This window comes from Orycteropus afer, unplaced genomic scaffold (assembly GCF_000298275.1).
Source record: "Orycteropus afer afer isolate SDZICR_OR568_19922 unplaced genomic scaffold, OryAfe1.0 scaffold00017, whole genome shotgun sequence".
NCBI lineage: Eukaryota > Metazoa > Chordata > Mammalia > Tubulidentata > Orycteropodidae > Orycteropus > Orycteropus afer.
The window spans coordinates 12609176-12624989 of record NW_006921604.1 but is presented as its reverse complement, the minus strand read 5'-3'; the positions used below and the strand labels follow the sequence as shown (position 1 = coordinate 12624989).

The 15814-nt window shown below is 40.9% G+C and overlaps 2 protein-coding genes across 2 annotated transcripts in view; one reads left to right on the top strand and one right to left on the bottom strand.

Annotated features, from left to right (window-relative positions):
• TBC1D8 (TBC1 domain family member 8) overlaps positions 1–10638 on the top strand; it is a 168116-nt gene extending 157478 nt beyond the window's left edge. The window contains exons 18-20 of the mRNA XM_007959479.2: positions 6952–7041; positions 7452–7549; positions 10177–10638. Coding sequence (XP_007957670.1) covers positions 6952–7041; positions 7452–7549; positions 10177–10638 — 650 coding nt within the window. The remainder of the gene's footprint in view (positions 1–6951; positions 7042–7451; positions 7550–10176) is intronic.
• Positions 10639–12454: 1816 nt separating this feature from the next.
• RPL31 (ribosomal protein L31) overlaps positions 12455–15814 on the bottom strand; it is a 6139-nt gene continuing 2779 nt past the window's right edge. Inside the window, exons 2-4 of the mRNA XM_007959477.2 lie at positions 14125–14250; positions 12856–12968; positions 12455–12486 (exon numbers count right to left, since the gene is read on the bottom strand). Coding sequence (XP_007957668.1) covers positions 12455–12486; positions 12856–12968; positions 14125–14250 — 271 coding nt within the window. The remainder of the gene's footprint in view (positions 12487–12855; positions 12969–14124; positions 14251–15814) is intronic.

Below are 15814 nucleotides of genomic sequence, written 5' to 3'. Positions count from 1 at the left end.
AGGTTCAACTACTCAGTCCCTCTGGGTAGCTGGCTGTGACCAAGCTGTGACCACAACCTTGCCCCTTGTCAGCTCTACTATACACCTGGGAATTCAGATCATACAAATAAACTTAGGACCATTGTCTGCCACCTCTATACATGTTCTTGAGTACATTCCCTGCTTCATAGACATACCTACTAGTTCAGCCTGTCCACCCATTTATCCACCCATATACCCATGTTTGCCTTCACTGACAATGCAGTACAGTATGTGCAAAAGGGTTCATCTTTGTTGTCTGTACCTCCCACATACCTCTCTATGTCTTTCTCTTCCTTAATGCCACCATGTTGATTACTCACATTTGGTACATTGCCCTTCTCTTCACCCAAATCAGTACTTACCTCTATCTATCTAACAGTGTTCCCTACCTTACCCTCCCACCCCTGGTAACCAACAAAGAAAATTTCCTTCATAGCAAGAACTCTGACCTAGCCGAAGTTCCCTAACATCCTGGTGTCAAGTTCCTTCCTTGATTTTTACAGTAACGGACTAATACAATATTTGTCCTTTTGTGATTGACTTATTTCACTCAGCATAATGTCCTCCAAGTTCATCCACGTTATGCGGTGTTTTGCAGATTCCACATTATTCTTTAGCGTTGCATAGTATTCCATTGTGTGTATGTACCATAGTTTGGTTATCCATTCCTCAGTTGATGGACATCTAGGTTGTTTCCATCTTTTGGCTATTGTAAATAGTGCTGCGATGAGTATGGGTGTGCCTATGTTTGTTCTTGTCATGGCTCTCTCATCTTTAGGATATATACCTAGTAATGGAATGGCTGGGTCAAATGGTATATTTAATTCCAACTTTTGAAGGAATCGCCATACTGCTTTCCACAGTGGTTGTACCATTTTACAGTTCCACCAGCAGTGTATGACAGTCCCAATCTCTCCACAACCTTGCCAGCATTTGTTATTTTCTGTCTTGTTGAACTTTGCTACTAGTGCTAGAGCAAGATGGTATCTCAATGTTGTTTTGATTTGCATCTCTCTAATAGCTAATGATCGTGAGAATTTCTTCATAGGTTTTTTGGCTGCTTGAATATCCTCCTTGGTGAGGACATAATGATTTTGAGGAGAATGATGTACTGAGAAAACTTGCGAAGGCAACTTCTGGGACAGGAAAAAAAGATTAATATTTCTGTTCAACGACTTAGGCAGAGCTGATACAAACTACATCAGAAATGACACCAGGAGGATAGGGAACTTTGGCTAGGTCAGAGTTCTTGATATGGATTGGTATCCTGAGTTGAAAATGCAAAACTGAGGATCTTGAAAAACATCAAAAGTGTAGAAAATAAACCATGTGGAAAACCTCTTATAAAATGAAAAAATTGTATTGAACTTTTTATGACAAAGTAAAGCTAAGTGCTGAAGATCCCTGTTGTTAGGTGCCTTCAAGTTGTCTCTGACTCATAGTGACCCCATGCACAGCAGAATGAAACACCACCTGGTCCCACACCAGCTCCATGATCCTTGCTGTACTTGAGCCCATTGCCACAGCCACTGTGTCAATCCATCTCGTTGAGGGCCTTCCCCTCTTTCGTTGACCCTCCACCTTCCCAACCATGATATCCTTCTCCAGGGAATGGTCCCGTCTGACAACATGACCAAAGCAGGTGAGACGAAGTCTGGCCATTCTCGCTTCCAAGGAGCATTCTGGCTGCGCTTCCTCCATGACAGATTTGTTAGATCTTTTAGCAGTCCATGGTACTCTCAGTATTCTTTGCCAGCACCACAACTCAAAAGCATCAATTCTTTGGTCTTCCTTATTCATTGTCCAGCTCTCATATGCATATAACGTGATTGAAAATATCATGGCTTGTGTCAGGTGCACCTTAGTTCTCAAGGAAACATCTTTGTTCTTCAGCACTTGAAAGAGGTCCTTTGCAGCCAACTTCCCCAGTGCTATACATCATCTGATGTCCTTGCTGCTGTTTCCATTGTTACCGATTATAGAACCCAGCAATGTGAAGTTTTTGACAACTTCAGTCTTTTCTTCATTTATCATGATGCTGCTTATAGGTCCAGTTGTGAGGATTTTTGTTTTCTTTATATTGAGTTGTAATCCATACTGCAGACTGTATTCTTCAGTCTTCATCAGTAAGTGCTTCAAGTCGTCCTCACTTTCATCAAGCAAAGTTGTGTCATCAGCATATCGCAGGTTGTTAATGATTCTCCTCCAATCCTGATGCCATATTCTTCTTCATATAATCCAGCTTCTTGGATTATTTGATCAGCATACAGATTGAATAAGTATGGGAAAAGGATATAACCCTGATGCACTCCCTTCTTGATTTAAAACCTGTGGTCCCCTGGCTTCTCGTTCCCCTGCTTCCTGCCTCTTTGGGGTGGAGCCTGTGTCCTTCCTCTTACCTAAGATCCCTCCTGTTGCTCTGTCAGATCCCTGCTGTTGTCCAAATTCTCTGGATGCCCCTAAGACATTGCATATATAAACCCTGCCTTTGGTACTTGTGTTGCATATATCTCAAGCAATTTTCTTACAGTAGATGCAGGAGAAATCATTTGGATGCCTTAGTTGATTTTCCCAGCAGTGACTTGGACATGTCAGAATCCCTATGAATTTAAATGCAGATCCTTGCCACTATAGTTTTATTGTTATTCCCAACTACCATGGAGGGATGGAAGGAAGGCACTAGACTACTTTCACAGGGAATAAATACGAGAGTGGTATGATTTTGATGACAGTAAGTGTCTCGACTGCCTCAGGCGGCCAGATTGTGTCCAAAGCAGCGTATATACTCATATACAAGGCCCTCTCATTGGAACTGGATTTTTCTCTTCTTGATCAAGAAGCTGAAGTTGCTTCAGCTGCCACAGTCATCTCATTAGAAATGATGAAGATGGAAATGATAATGACAGAAAAGGAGAACTGTCTCCACATCAACTAATGAAAGTCCATGAACCATAAAAGACACTTTCCTGCTGCTGGTATCTATTGAATTGATGAAGTTATCTCCCACAGGAAAACGCAAGCTTGAGAAGGAAAGTTTCAGGTAACCAAATATAAGTTTGTTTGTTTGTGTTTTCAGATTTTGGCCTGTGCAGTCCATGAAGATAGAGAAAATGAGAACCTTCATAGAAATTGTCTCTTGATACATTTTACAGCCTTGAATTTATAAGCAACATAATATAGGTGATCACAAAATTTTTTAAAGTCATGTTTATAGAAGTTAGATTAAATATCTCATTTATAAAGGTTAAAAGGATATAATTTAAAAATTTTATATAAACTCAGTATTTTGTATTTTCCCTAGTGCATTTTATTTTATATTTATGCATAAATATATAATGGAATGAGGTTTTTTAGGAAGCCCTAGGTGCTCTGGTCATGTAGTAGGTCAAGCAGCTGCCTGCTAACCAGAAGGTCAATGGTTCAAACCCACCAGCTCCTCCATGGGAGGAAGATGAGGCAATCTACTGCCATAAAGATTTATAGCCTTGGAAACCCAGTGGGGATCGCTGTGTCGGAATCAACTCAAAGGCAGTGGGCTGGGTTTGGTTTTTGGAAGCCTCCTCTGGCATACTCTACTGTCTCTTCCGAAGGGATTCATTTTCTGTGTACCATGATGTGAAAGAGGTTGGGAAGCTGTGCTTTGTGGATTGTTTGGCGTTTCTAGATCCTTCTCGCTATTTGATAAGGTAGTACAGTGCCTAAGGCATCTGACTGCTAACCAGAAGGTTGGTGGTTCAAACCCACCAGCCACTCTGCAGAAGCAAGACTGGGCAATTTACTTCTGTAAAGATTTACCGCCTCGGAAACCCAGTGGGTATCGCTATGAGTTGGAATCGACCCGACAGCAGTGGGTTTGTTTTTTTTGGGGTTTGTCGCTATTAATACTTAACATACTTCCTTCCTGGACACTCGCCCACTCCCTGAGTTAATTGCTCCTTACTCTGTGGTGCCAGTGCAAGTATGTTGTTTCTTCCATTACAGCGTTTTGTTAGAGTGATATCTGTGTACCAAGCTCTTTGAAGGTAAGGACTCAGTCTCTTTTTAGCAACCAAGTGGCTATTCCCAAGAAAACTCATTCCCATTATTACCACACATTGGGTAGATCTGCTGCAAAAGACCTCTTTATAGTATGAAAGAGCAAAGATGTCAGTTTGAGGAGTAAGGTAGCTTGACCCAAGCCATGGTGTTTTCAGTTGCCTCATAATGCATGTGAAAGCTGGACATGTGAATAAAGAAGACTGAAGAAGAGTTGATGCCTTTGAATTGTGGTGCTGGTGAAGAATATTGAAAGTACTATGGACTACTAGAAGAGGAAACAAATCTGTCGTGGAAGATGTGCAACCAGAATGCTCCTTGGAAGCAACAATGGCCAGACTTCATCTCACCTACTTTTGTCATGTCAGAAGGGACCATCCCCTGGAGATAGGTTTCATGCTTGGTAAAGTAGAGGGTCAGCAAAAAAGGGGGAGACCCTCAACAAGAGGGATTGACACAATGGCTGCAACATACTGATTTTAAGAATGGAACAAGTGTTTTGTTCTGTTGTACAAAGGGTCACTATGAGTTGGCAGTTGACTGCTAAGCAGAAGGCTGGTGGTTCAAACCCACCAGCCACTCCTCGGGAGGAAGGTTGGGCCATCCACTTCCGTAGTGATACCGCCTTGGAAACCCAAGGAGGGGTTGCTATGAGTCAGGACCGACTCGACGGCACATAACAACAACATAAGTTGGAAACAACTTGACAGCACCTAACAAGTGCCATTCAGGGTTTGTAATTTTTTTAAGGATATCATGCTTGGTAAATGGGTCAGTGACAAAGGGGAAGACCCTCAACTAGTTGGATTGACACAATGGCTAAAACGACAGGCTCAAGCATAGCAAGGATTATAAGAATGGTGCAGGACCAAGAGGTGTTTCATTCTGTTGTACATATGGTTGCTATGATTTGGAACCAACTCAATGGCACCTAACAGTGGCAACAGTCGTTTTCTGAGTGGATTCTCATATGTGCCATTGCTTAGAATTCATTTAGGGCGAAGTTATAATACTAAGCAAGAGAAAAACAAAACACCCAGAAAGCTACCTCTCAAGTGGGGAAGAGGGTGGATCATCAAGACTCTGGTGCCATCTTGTGGGTATTTGTTGAATCACAATTGAATTTCACCTTTAATTTATTCAGCAAATGGTTTATTAGTAAATTACATTTTAAAATATGAGGATTCTTTGTCAGGGATGGTGGCTCAGTGGCTAAAGCATGCAGCTTCTAAACAAAAGGTCAGTGGTTAAAACCCACCAGCCACTTCATGGGAGACAGATGAGGCCATCTGCTTCTGTAAAGATTTTAGCCTTGGAAACCCTGTGGGGCAGTTAGTTCTCTATCCTCTATGGTCGCTGTAAGTCGGAATAGACTTCATGGCAGTGGGTGTTTTGGGTTAGGTTTGTCTGTCATTCCTTCTTACAGTTGTTATTTTTTTCTTGTAATAGCTTTATTAATCTGTAATTCACATACCATAAATTTAAAGTGTACCATTCATTGGTTTTTAGTATATTCAGAGTTGTATAACCCATCATCACAATTTTAGAACATTTTCTTAATCCCAAAAAGAAACCCCATAGCCTTTAGCTCTCGCCCTGACCTCTGCCTCGTTCATTCCCTTCGGCACCAGGAAACCACTCATTTACTTTTTGTCCCTATAGATTTGCCTGTTCTGTACATTTCATGTAAATGGAATCGTATACTATGCATGTAGCGTTTTGTGTCTGGCATCTGTCACTTAACTACTGTTCTCAAGGTTCATCCATACTGTAGCGTATGTCAGAACTTCTTTCTCTTTATGGGTGAATAATACTCTTATCTGGGAGCTCTGGTAGCATAGTGGCTAAGACACTTGCCTGCTAACCAGACGGCTGGTGGTTCAAACCCACCAGCCACTCCTCGGAAGGAAGGTTGGGCAATCCTACTTCCGTAGTGATACTGCCTTGGAAACCCAAGAAGGGGTCGCAATGAGTCAGGGCTGACTCGACGGCACATAACAACAACAACAACAATACTCTTATCTATGAATATACTGCAGTTTGTTTATGGATCTTTAGATACTCCGCTTTTGTCTACTATGAGTAATACTGCTATGAAAACTGTGCACAGGTTTTTATGTAGACCTGTTTTCCTTCCTCTTGGGTATGTACCTAGGAGTGGAATTGCCAGGTCAAACAGTAACTCTGACTTTTTGAGGACTCGCTAAACTGTTTTCCAAAGTGGCTGCTCCATTTTACACTCCCACCACAGTGCATGAGGGCTCCAATGGAACTGTAGTTTTAGTTTCAAGAAACTCCTAAATTGTCTTCTTTGGATTTAGTAAGGCTGTTTTCAATATTATTTTTTAGAAATCATGTAAGTATAACAGTATATGACCATGATAGAAAAATAATACCATGAAAATGTTAAAAATTATTACCTGCAATCCCACTGTCCAGAGATTTGGTGTATTCACTTCTAGAGTTTAGAGTATGTGTGATAATCCATGTATGTGTACGTGTGTATACAAAATGGTGCTGTGAACATTTGTGTCCAAGTTTATCTATACACAAACACATTGTAGTTTTACAAAATAGGATTTTTCTATATATTCTTCCAGGTCAACATCAGCAGTGTCTTTCCGTGAATCTGTGTAGTATTAATTACATCAATATTGACATGCCTCTGAGAAAAGGCATACTTAGGTCTGTAAGGCATTTTATTTTTTGGTGTGTCCAGTGATGCCTCGTTTGCATTTGGGTTCATGGACCAGGCAAAGACTCTGCAACTCAGATTGGGAACTACTGGCTTTGACAGTAGTTCTGCCTTAGTTTAAAAAGCTAAATTACTCTTTTGTTGTTCAGAATGAATTTTGTTTGATTTAAATATATTTTTTCTTTTTTTTATTTTCAAAGCACTCACTGAAAATGACCAGGACAGTCAGTCACCATTAAAAAATCCTCTGTTGTCAACTTCAAGACCCCTGGTTTTTGGGAAATCAAATGGTACGTACCACTTTTCGTTGTTTCTTTCCTGTTGGATGCACCACTGCAGTTGCTGACTTCAGCTACTCCTCCCAGTAGAGACTTGTCTATCCCCCCTTTGCTCCCTCCCATGAGTGAAGCCCACTGCTTTCAGAAGCCAGAACCCTCCTGAGTTCAGGTGTTGCCTCCGCCCCCCCCTTCGTGTGTTTTCTTCCCACTGAATGCGTTTCATGGGTCCTTTTGAAGCAAAAGTCGCCCAGCTAGTACACTCCATCCATAGGCCATTGGTCAGTCATCTGCTTTCACGGTCTGTGTGGGAATTTACATACGGAATTCCTCATCCCTTCAACATGACCTTCTACATATTTCCCTGTTTGTTTTCATTGAATTTGTTTAGATTAAATTATATATTGTGTTTCCTTTACCTCAAGGTGATGCGACTGATTATCAGAAACAGCTGAAGCAGATGATTAAGGATTTAGCCAAAGAAAAAGATAAAACTGAGAAAGAGTTACCCAAAATGAGCCAGGTATGGGGTTTAATCTGTGCAGAAAATGAACTATTTTGCCAAATGATTTGTTTAGGGGTAAGGCTTTCAGTCCCTAGATCTCCAAAGACATAATTAAAGGGTCTTGTAATTTCTGTGAAGTCAACATTGTGGTAATTAAATGGGAAATATTTAAATTGTGATCAGTGCAGAGATTCAAAGATATTCCATATCTATGTACATAAACCAAACCCAATGCCATCGAGTTGATCCCGACTCATAATGACGACCCCCATTGGATTTCTGAGGCAGTAAATCTTCATCGAAGTAGATCACCCAGTCTTTCTTCCGCAGAGTGGCTAATAGGTTTGAACCACCAACCTGGTTAGCAGTCAAAAGCCTTATGCACTGCACCACCAGACTTCCTTTATATATATATATATATATGTATGTTTACATACATATCTTCATTCAAGATATTCAAAGCCCTTGTAAGAGAAGGCTGATACACACTTTGTGTCTTTAAAGATTTTTTTTTTTTTAAATCTTAAATTCATTTACCCAGGTGGTGATGAAGATTTATTCACTAAGGTGACAGAAGCATATTGGAGACAGGGGAACGGTGCCCACAGCATTCTTCCCTAGAAAATATTGGTGTACATGCTTGATTTTCTTGAAAAACCACTTACTACATGGTATGCAGTACTGACAGGAATCTCCACCTCTGAGCATTTTTAGTTAAGGGTTCTGCACTGACCTCCAGTGCTGTGTGGTGGTGCTAAGTGCAAAAAGGGTGTGGGGCAACATCGTCTGACATCTTCAAATTTCAGGAGGAAGGGAGAGAATCAAGATGAACAGCCCAAGGCTTATTCCTATGACACGGAGGTCAGACATGCCTCTACCCTCCAACCTTTTACCAATTCTGACACCAGCCATCCCTCCCACAGTACTCTCTGCTTCTCTGCTGAAGAACTCATAGACAATACTTAGGATTAAAGGGTTTGTTAGGGAAGTAACAAGTTATGTATAATTCAGGATCAGAAACAGCTCAGGATACAGTTCTTCAGCCAGCACAGCAGATGCTCAGCTGTGCCAGACATGCTTCTCTTTGGCCTTGACCTTTGACCTACTCAGGCAAGTGTTAGGAAGCTTTCTGCTTTGCCAACAGGTGCCTAGAGAGGCACCCACTGTGCCAATAAGCCTCTTGCCCAGAGGCACTCAGCTTTCTCACTCTGTGGGCCAGAAAACCCACCACTAGATCTCATGCCAATCTCTTGGTTCTGCTGCCTGCTGTCTCTCAGCATACGGATCCTGGGTCCATGGACGGGCTCTACTCCTGGCTCTTCTTTATGGCAGTGTGATTCTTCCCTTTCTGCCTCTGGGATGGCTCATTTTAAGCCAGCAGACAGCCTAACCGACCAATCCCCACATTAGGAGTTCCATAAAGCTTACTTGCATGGCCCCAACCCCACAAGGATGCCACGTTCCTTATTTACATTATTTGTAAGCTATCCAATCCCCTTGCTGGACCACAAGCACCTCACACTTGCATAGTGCCACGCAGTCATCTGGTGGGACTCACAAAGACCATGGCTAGAAAGTCTTATTAAGTAATTCACTGCATCACAATAGGTGATGGTGTTTTTTGGTTTCTATTTTTGAAAAGGGTCCTTCTGGCATTGGGAAATGTAGACTGAAAGTTGCAAACATTCCTTTTAGGACTTATTTTCAGTGCTCATGTGTACTGTGGGTATTCAGAAGAGGAATTTAGCATGTCATCCTTCTCAGTCTTTTTTTTAAAAAAAAACTAAAAGACTGCTTGTGGCATCACTGTTTTCACACAGCATTTGAGAAATGCTGTCCTACTCTCCTGGGGAGTTGCTTTCAGATTTTCATTTCACTCTAACATTCTGGTGTACATACACCATTTCTTTTTCATTATGAATGATTTAAACAAAAGTGGGTTCATAATGTTTAATACTTTTCTTTTACTTCAAAATAATTGTAGTTTTCCCAAAATCACTAAATATTGTTAAATTAGTTTTCCACCTTTTCTCTATTCCTAGGTAACTGTGTAGCAGAATCTCACCTGGAACATCACTTATCACATTAGTCTCCATTTAGGCAAGAGGATGTTATAACCCGAGAAGGCAGTGTCTACTCCATCATTTTAAAACCTGTAGTTGTGTGATGTTCCTACCAGATGAATTTTAACTATTTAACATAGCATTTGGGCAGTTTCCAACTGTTTTCTACTATAAACACTAGCTCTGGTTTCTTTTGGATGAATCTGCAGGTTGACTTGCTGGGTTAAAGTGTGTGCACATCCTCTGAGAAGGCATACATTAATTTTTATTGCTTTGTAGTTGCTGTATTAACCTTTCCAAGTGTGCTAAAATTTCCTGACATCACCTTGAATAGCATGTTTCCAGAGTGGCGTGGTAGAGACTACCTTTCCTTACATTTTGCTTCCAGGTTGGGCAATCTACTTCCGTAGTGATACTGCCTCGGAAACCCAAGGAGGGATCGCTATGAGTCAGGTCTGACTTGATGGCACATTAAAAAAAAAAAATTATTAGATGGTTTTCTCAAGTAATTTAGTTTTTTAAAAAATAATTATACTTCCGTCCTGGTTATGCTACCACATATAAACTTTTTTTTAATTCCAGAGAGAATTTATCCAATTCTGTAAAACTCTGTACAGTATGTTCCATGAAGATCCAGAAGAAAACGATTTGTATCAAGCCATCGCCACGGTAACCACTCTCCTGCTGCAGATAGGGGAAGTAGGGCAGCGCAGCAGCAGCTCTGGAAGCTGCTCCCAGGAGGCAGGGGAAGACCTGCGGGTTTCAGGGCCTTCTCCTGACCAGGACTCTGTTTTTGCCGACACTGGAACTATTCCCCAGGACTCTGAAATATGTCCCAATGAGACAGGTAGAGAAGAGGATTGGACTGTCTCTCTTGAACACATTTTAGCATCACTTCTGACTGAACAATCACTAGTAAACTTCTTTGAAAAGCCACTAGAAATTAAATGCAAACTCGAAAATGCCAAGATCAATCAGTACAGTCTCAAAACCTTTGAATTGAGCCACCAATCTCAGCCTGAACTCAAGCTGAGTAACCGGTAGCAGGACAGCAGCTTGCTGTGGAGCACACTGGAGCCCACCATACCAAAGCAAGGATCGCAGGATGTTTCTTGGGTTGTCAGCCTGCAGATCCAGATTTGTCTAGTTCCTTTGGAGTACACCCTTTACATACTGGGGATCTGGATAGAGCAACCTGACAGCCAGAACTGCGGCCAGGGAAACTGATGCAACCTTCAAACATTTGTTTATTCAAGAAAATCAACAACTGGACATTGTCAGTGCTGTAGGGTTATCTATACAACAGTTCGCACGACACCATGACCTCTAATTTCACTTAACTGGATTTGACGAAACGAGCGTTTCTGTTGTATGATTTTGTTCCTCATAAGGAACAAGTCAGCTTTCTTGTACTGAGAGAGGAGCCCCAAGCTCTTTTTTCACTTGCTTGATGGGTGTGGTTTTAGAGTCAAGTTCACAAGATCTAAGAGCCACTATCTGTGCAATTGTATTTAGCTTTTTTTTTTTTTTGCACTAATTTTGTTTCAATGCTGGTAATTGAAACCATTTTAATGTATTTGGTTGTATTCACTTTGTATGTCCTTCCAAAAATGTGCACAAACCATGCTTTCAACGTTGGCCTCCAAGTTTTTTAATAAGACATTTTTGTACTGACTTGGTCCTTCTTTCACTTTGTCTTAGTGTTTTAAGATCTAGACTGTTCTTATCCACACGAAGCCCAGGTGAACTGTGGCAGTGACTAGATGAGCTGGTCAGGTGTCTTTGCCATCACTCAACCATGTTCTTATGGATAATGCAACACACTTGTAGGTGGTTGTCAGCCCCATCTTGGCTATGCAGCATGGTCACTGATAGAGCTTCAAAGAATGACCTTTTTATGGTGACATTTAATAAACGTTCCATGGTTAAAACAATCCCGCAACACTTAGCTTTTAGGGCTGAATTTAACAGCAAAGATTTGTTACTATAATAAACTACCCGAGCCTTGGCTAAAAACACCTCACTGGGCTATTACAAATGAGCTAAAATGAGTTCTCACACAAAAACATGGTCTCATTACCCCATCAAAAATCATCATTCTAAGACTCTGTTTTTCAGATACTCTGCACACAGGCAGAAGCTTAAAGATGTATAATTGTGTTTCATTAAATCTAAGATGCTACAGATGTCATTATATGAGCAGCTCAAAGTGACCAATGGCAAATGAACATGCAAAGCAGCATTAACATTATACCTCCAATTTCTACACACAGGTTACCTACGTACCTGTAACCACTTTCAAAAGTTAAGTTTTACACAATCCCAAAGCTATTTAAATTGGATTTTAAAAAGTTTTTAGCTCTTTTATAATCTCAATTTAACTGTTTAACAAATACTTATTGTGTATCTGTATGCTGGGGAACCTTCCAGTTGGGATTGTTAAGTTAAAAATATGGGTATTATACCTATTGAAAAATTAGATAATGGTATGGGAAGATGCTGGAGGATACAAAACTATATAGGGCAGCAGTTCTCAAACCAGGTTATACTTCAAAATTGCCTTTAGTGAATTGAGTTTCTGAGGCAGTTATCGCCAGGTAAGTAGACTGCCTAGTCTTCCTTCCAAGGAGTTTGAACCACCAGCCTTCTGGTTAGCAGTCAAATGCCTTAGGCACTATGCTACCAGAGCTCTAGGTGGTGAGCTCAGTCATCAATCTTTGAAGAAAGCTCTCCAAATGATTTCACCATTGAGAACCTCCTTTGGATACCCACCTCACAACAAGCATGTGGTAATTGCATTTGGAAAAGGAAAACAGAATCACATGAAGGCAGTTTTAAAACTTTATTTGATAATCAGCTGTTAGTTTTCATCCACGTTGACTGTCTGTAGGTCTGCAAAAGAAAGACCAGTGAGTCAATTTCTAGTCACATATTTCACCAATTGAACTTCAAAATCTTTTCTTGAAGTTTTTAGGACTTTTTATTACTCCATTTTCCATATGATCTTTGGGAGTTTTTCTTTCTACTCTTTCCATGTCTTTAATGGACCAGTTTTGTATCCTCCAGCATCTTCCCATACCATTATCTAATTTTTCAATAGGTATAATGACCATATTTTTAACTTACAATCCCTACTGGAAGGTTCCCCAGCATACAGATACACAGTAAGTATTTGTTAAACAGTTAAACTGAGATTATAAAAGAGCTAAAAACTTTTTTTTAAATCCAATTTAAATAGCTTTGGGATTGTGTAAAACTTACTTTTGAAAGTGGTTACAGGTACATAGGTAACCAATGTATAGAGCTTGTTTGGTGAATCTTCATCCTCGTTACGTTTTCTTGACAACCGTACACGGATGCGGTATGGGACATTTCTAAGTGAAAATACAAATGTTTCACTAAAGGCAATGTCTCCTTTCAAGAAAAGAGATCCTAACCATAGTCATACATCCCATCTATCATTTCTGTAACATGCTCCTAATGGTTTGTCCAGCGCTGTAATCTGACCAACCAGCCTCTAGATGGGTTATCAGCTCCCTGAAAAACACCCCCACAGGTGGACAGCAAATGCTGCCATCTCAGGATGCATGCCTGAGCAAGCAGCCACCACTTACATTCAAAAGTGCTGTTTTTTGCCTCTACTTACCAACATGGCCATCTGATTATGATTCTGATCCCATCTCACCCAAAATCTCAGCAGCCTTACAGCTCACTGTGCTTCCTCTTGCTATGATCTAAGGACATACTAGGCACTGTATTCCTGAAAGTCAGGACTTCTGGCTCACATGATACCATTTCTCCCTCATCTTATTGGGCCTTAGTGGATACTGCCCTGCCAGACCCCTAATGCTGCACAGTAAGCTTAACAGTTTCAGGTCCTTTTCCCACCTGTCTCAAGCTCCAGTCACACACAATCTGACTAGTCTATCCATCACCATGCCTCTAACTGGCCCCCTACTTTGCACTCTAGTACTTTACAGCATCTTCCACAGGATATACCACCCCCATTTATGGCATTCTAATGTGGGGTTTCACAACAGCAGCACTATTAACACCTTGGGCTGGACAATTCTTTGTTGTACACCATCTGCGTTCTCTACCCATTGGATGCAAATGGCAATACCTAGTAGCGATAATGAAACATCCCCTGAGGGTGGCAACATCACCCCCAGTTAAGAACCACTGCTCCAATGGCTTCCTATTATGTCTAGGATAAATTTAAACTCTTCACCATGATCACAAGATGCTAGATGGTGTGGCCCCAGCCTGTTTCTCCATCGTCACTGACTGTTCAAGGCATTCATTGCTCTCCAGCTTCACTGACCTGTGTTCTACAAGATGTTATGTAGACCAAAACACCACACTGTTTCTTTGCCCATGGCCCCTGCATCAGCTCGGTCTCAGTTCAAATGTCACTTTAAAGGGCTTCCCTACAGATGCTATTTCACCCTTTCAGTCACTGTCACACATTTGCTTTTTATTTCCATGTAACTGTACACATTCATTTTTTAACACAAAGAACTTTCATACCGTATTCCTTTGGCCCAGACAGCTTTGTTGAGCCTGGTGTCAATGCGCACATCTGGTGTTCCCATCTCTTTCATGGCAAATTTCCGGATCTCCTTGAGTGCCCGAGGGGCACGCTTCTTGAAGCCTCTAAGATTTAAACAAGCACAATTAATTAATTAAATGCCTAACATTTCCACAAATGTTCTCACAGATACAACACTTAAGTAAACAGCTGAAGGCAGGGCATATATAAATACATTTTAAAAATTGTGATCTGGGTGAAAGTTTACAGAGCAAATTGATTTTCCATTCAACAGTCCATACATATTCTGTTCTGTGACATTTATTGCAATCAAGACATGGCATATTTTTGTAGCAGATCATTCAATGCTACTAGTTTACTGGTTCATATTAATCTAAGTGTTACTGGCATCTGAAACCAATATATACCACAACAAAATGGCTACCTCAAAACCAGAAACTTCTTTGCACAGTATGCCTCCGTTAGTTCTGTCATAACCAACCAGTGGCAGAAACCCCTGCAAGATCTATACTTAAAAAGCAGAGATCCCTCCCAAGAAGTCTAATGGTTAATTCTATGGAGCTCTCCAAATTTGAGGTATGGTCCCAGATGCTTTAGGTTCACTCATTAACTCACATTTGCGCAAGACTATGGGTTAGGAACTACTACCCTTTTGTTCAGATGAGGGCTCGTGAATTAATTTAAATTTCAACTTTTCAGTTAAATAAGAAATGTGAAAAAACAAAACATGCACAGGCTAAAATGATCAAGTACTTGGATAAGAGAAGGCCCATTTAAGTGGGGCAGTTTAATGAGATATCCCACCACCCAAAGCCTCTCAGCTTCATTAAAGCAGCAACCACATTTGTCTTGCACTTCTTTAAGTCCAATGCCTGGCTCATAGTAGGTACCAGATAGAGTCACTATGAGATCTGATAAAATGAGCACATGAACAGGCTAAAGTGACTTGCTTCTGCTCCCAAACCTTGGATGACTTCTCATTCCATGCCATGGTTTTTAAGATCTGGCTCCCACCACCTCACTCAGACCTCTTCTGTTACTATGTCCCCCTGGCCCTCTGCTCCTTTACCAGCCTCCCTGCATTTCTATAACCTGGCAAGCAACCTCACTTCTTTTATTCAACATTTAGCCTACAAACAGTAGCAGGTGGAACACACAAAATCCTGTTCCTCATGTAGCTTATGTAAGTAACATACTGAGTATATCAGGTGGTATTAAGTAACAAAGAAAAATAAAGCATGAAAAATGGCTACCTCAAAAAGAGAAAGAGAAGGAATATTAGGGAAGGGGATCACGAGTTTACATTAGGTTAAGAAAGGATTCAGAAAAGTGATATTGGGAATCAAGACCTGAAGAAGATAAGTTGTTAAATTGGGGATCTGTGAGAAAACATTCAAGCAGAATGAAAAACAAAAAAGCTACCCTGAACCATGGTCACAGGGGACATCAAGCTCAATTGGCATAACATACTAACAAAACATTGTTCCACCTACTACTTTGGCGAGTAGCAACTGGGACCTTAAAAGCTAGGAGACTGCCATCTAGATGCAACAACGGGTCTCTCCTCGTCGAGAAAGAAGAAAACCAAAATTAATGGAAACAATCAGTCCTAGCGACTGGTACACCATCCGATCTGCAACCTATACAACTATGAGACCAGAAGAACTA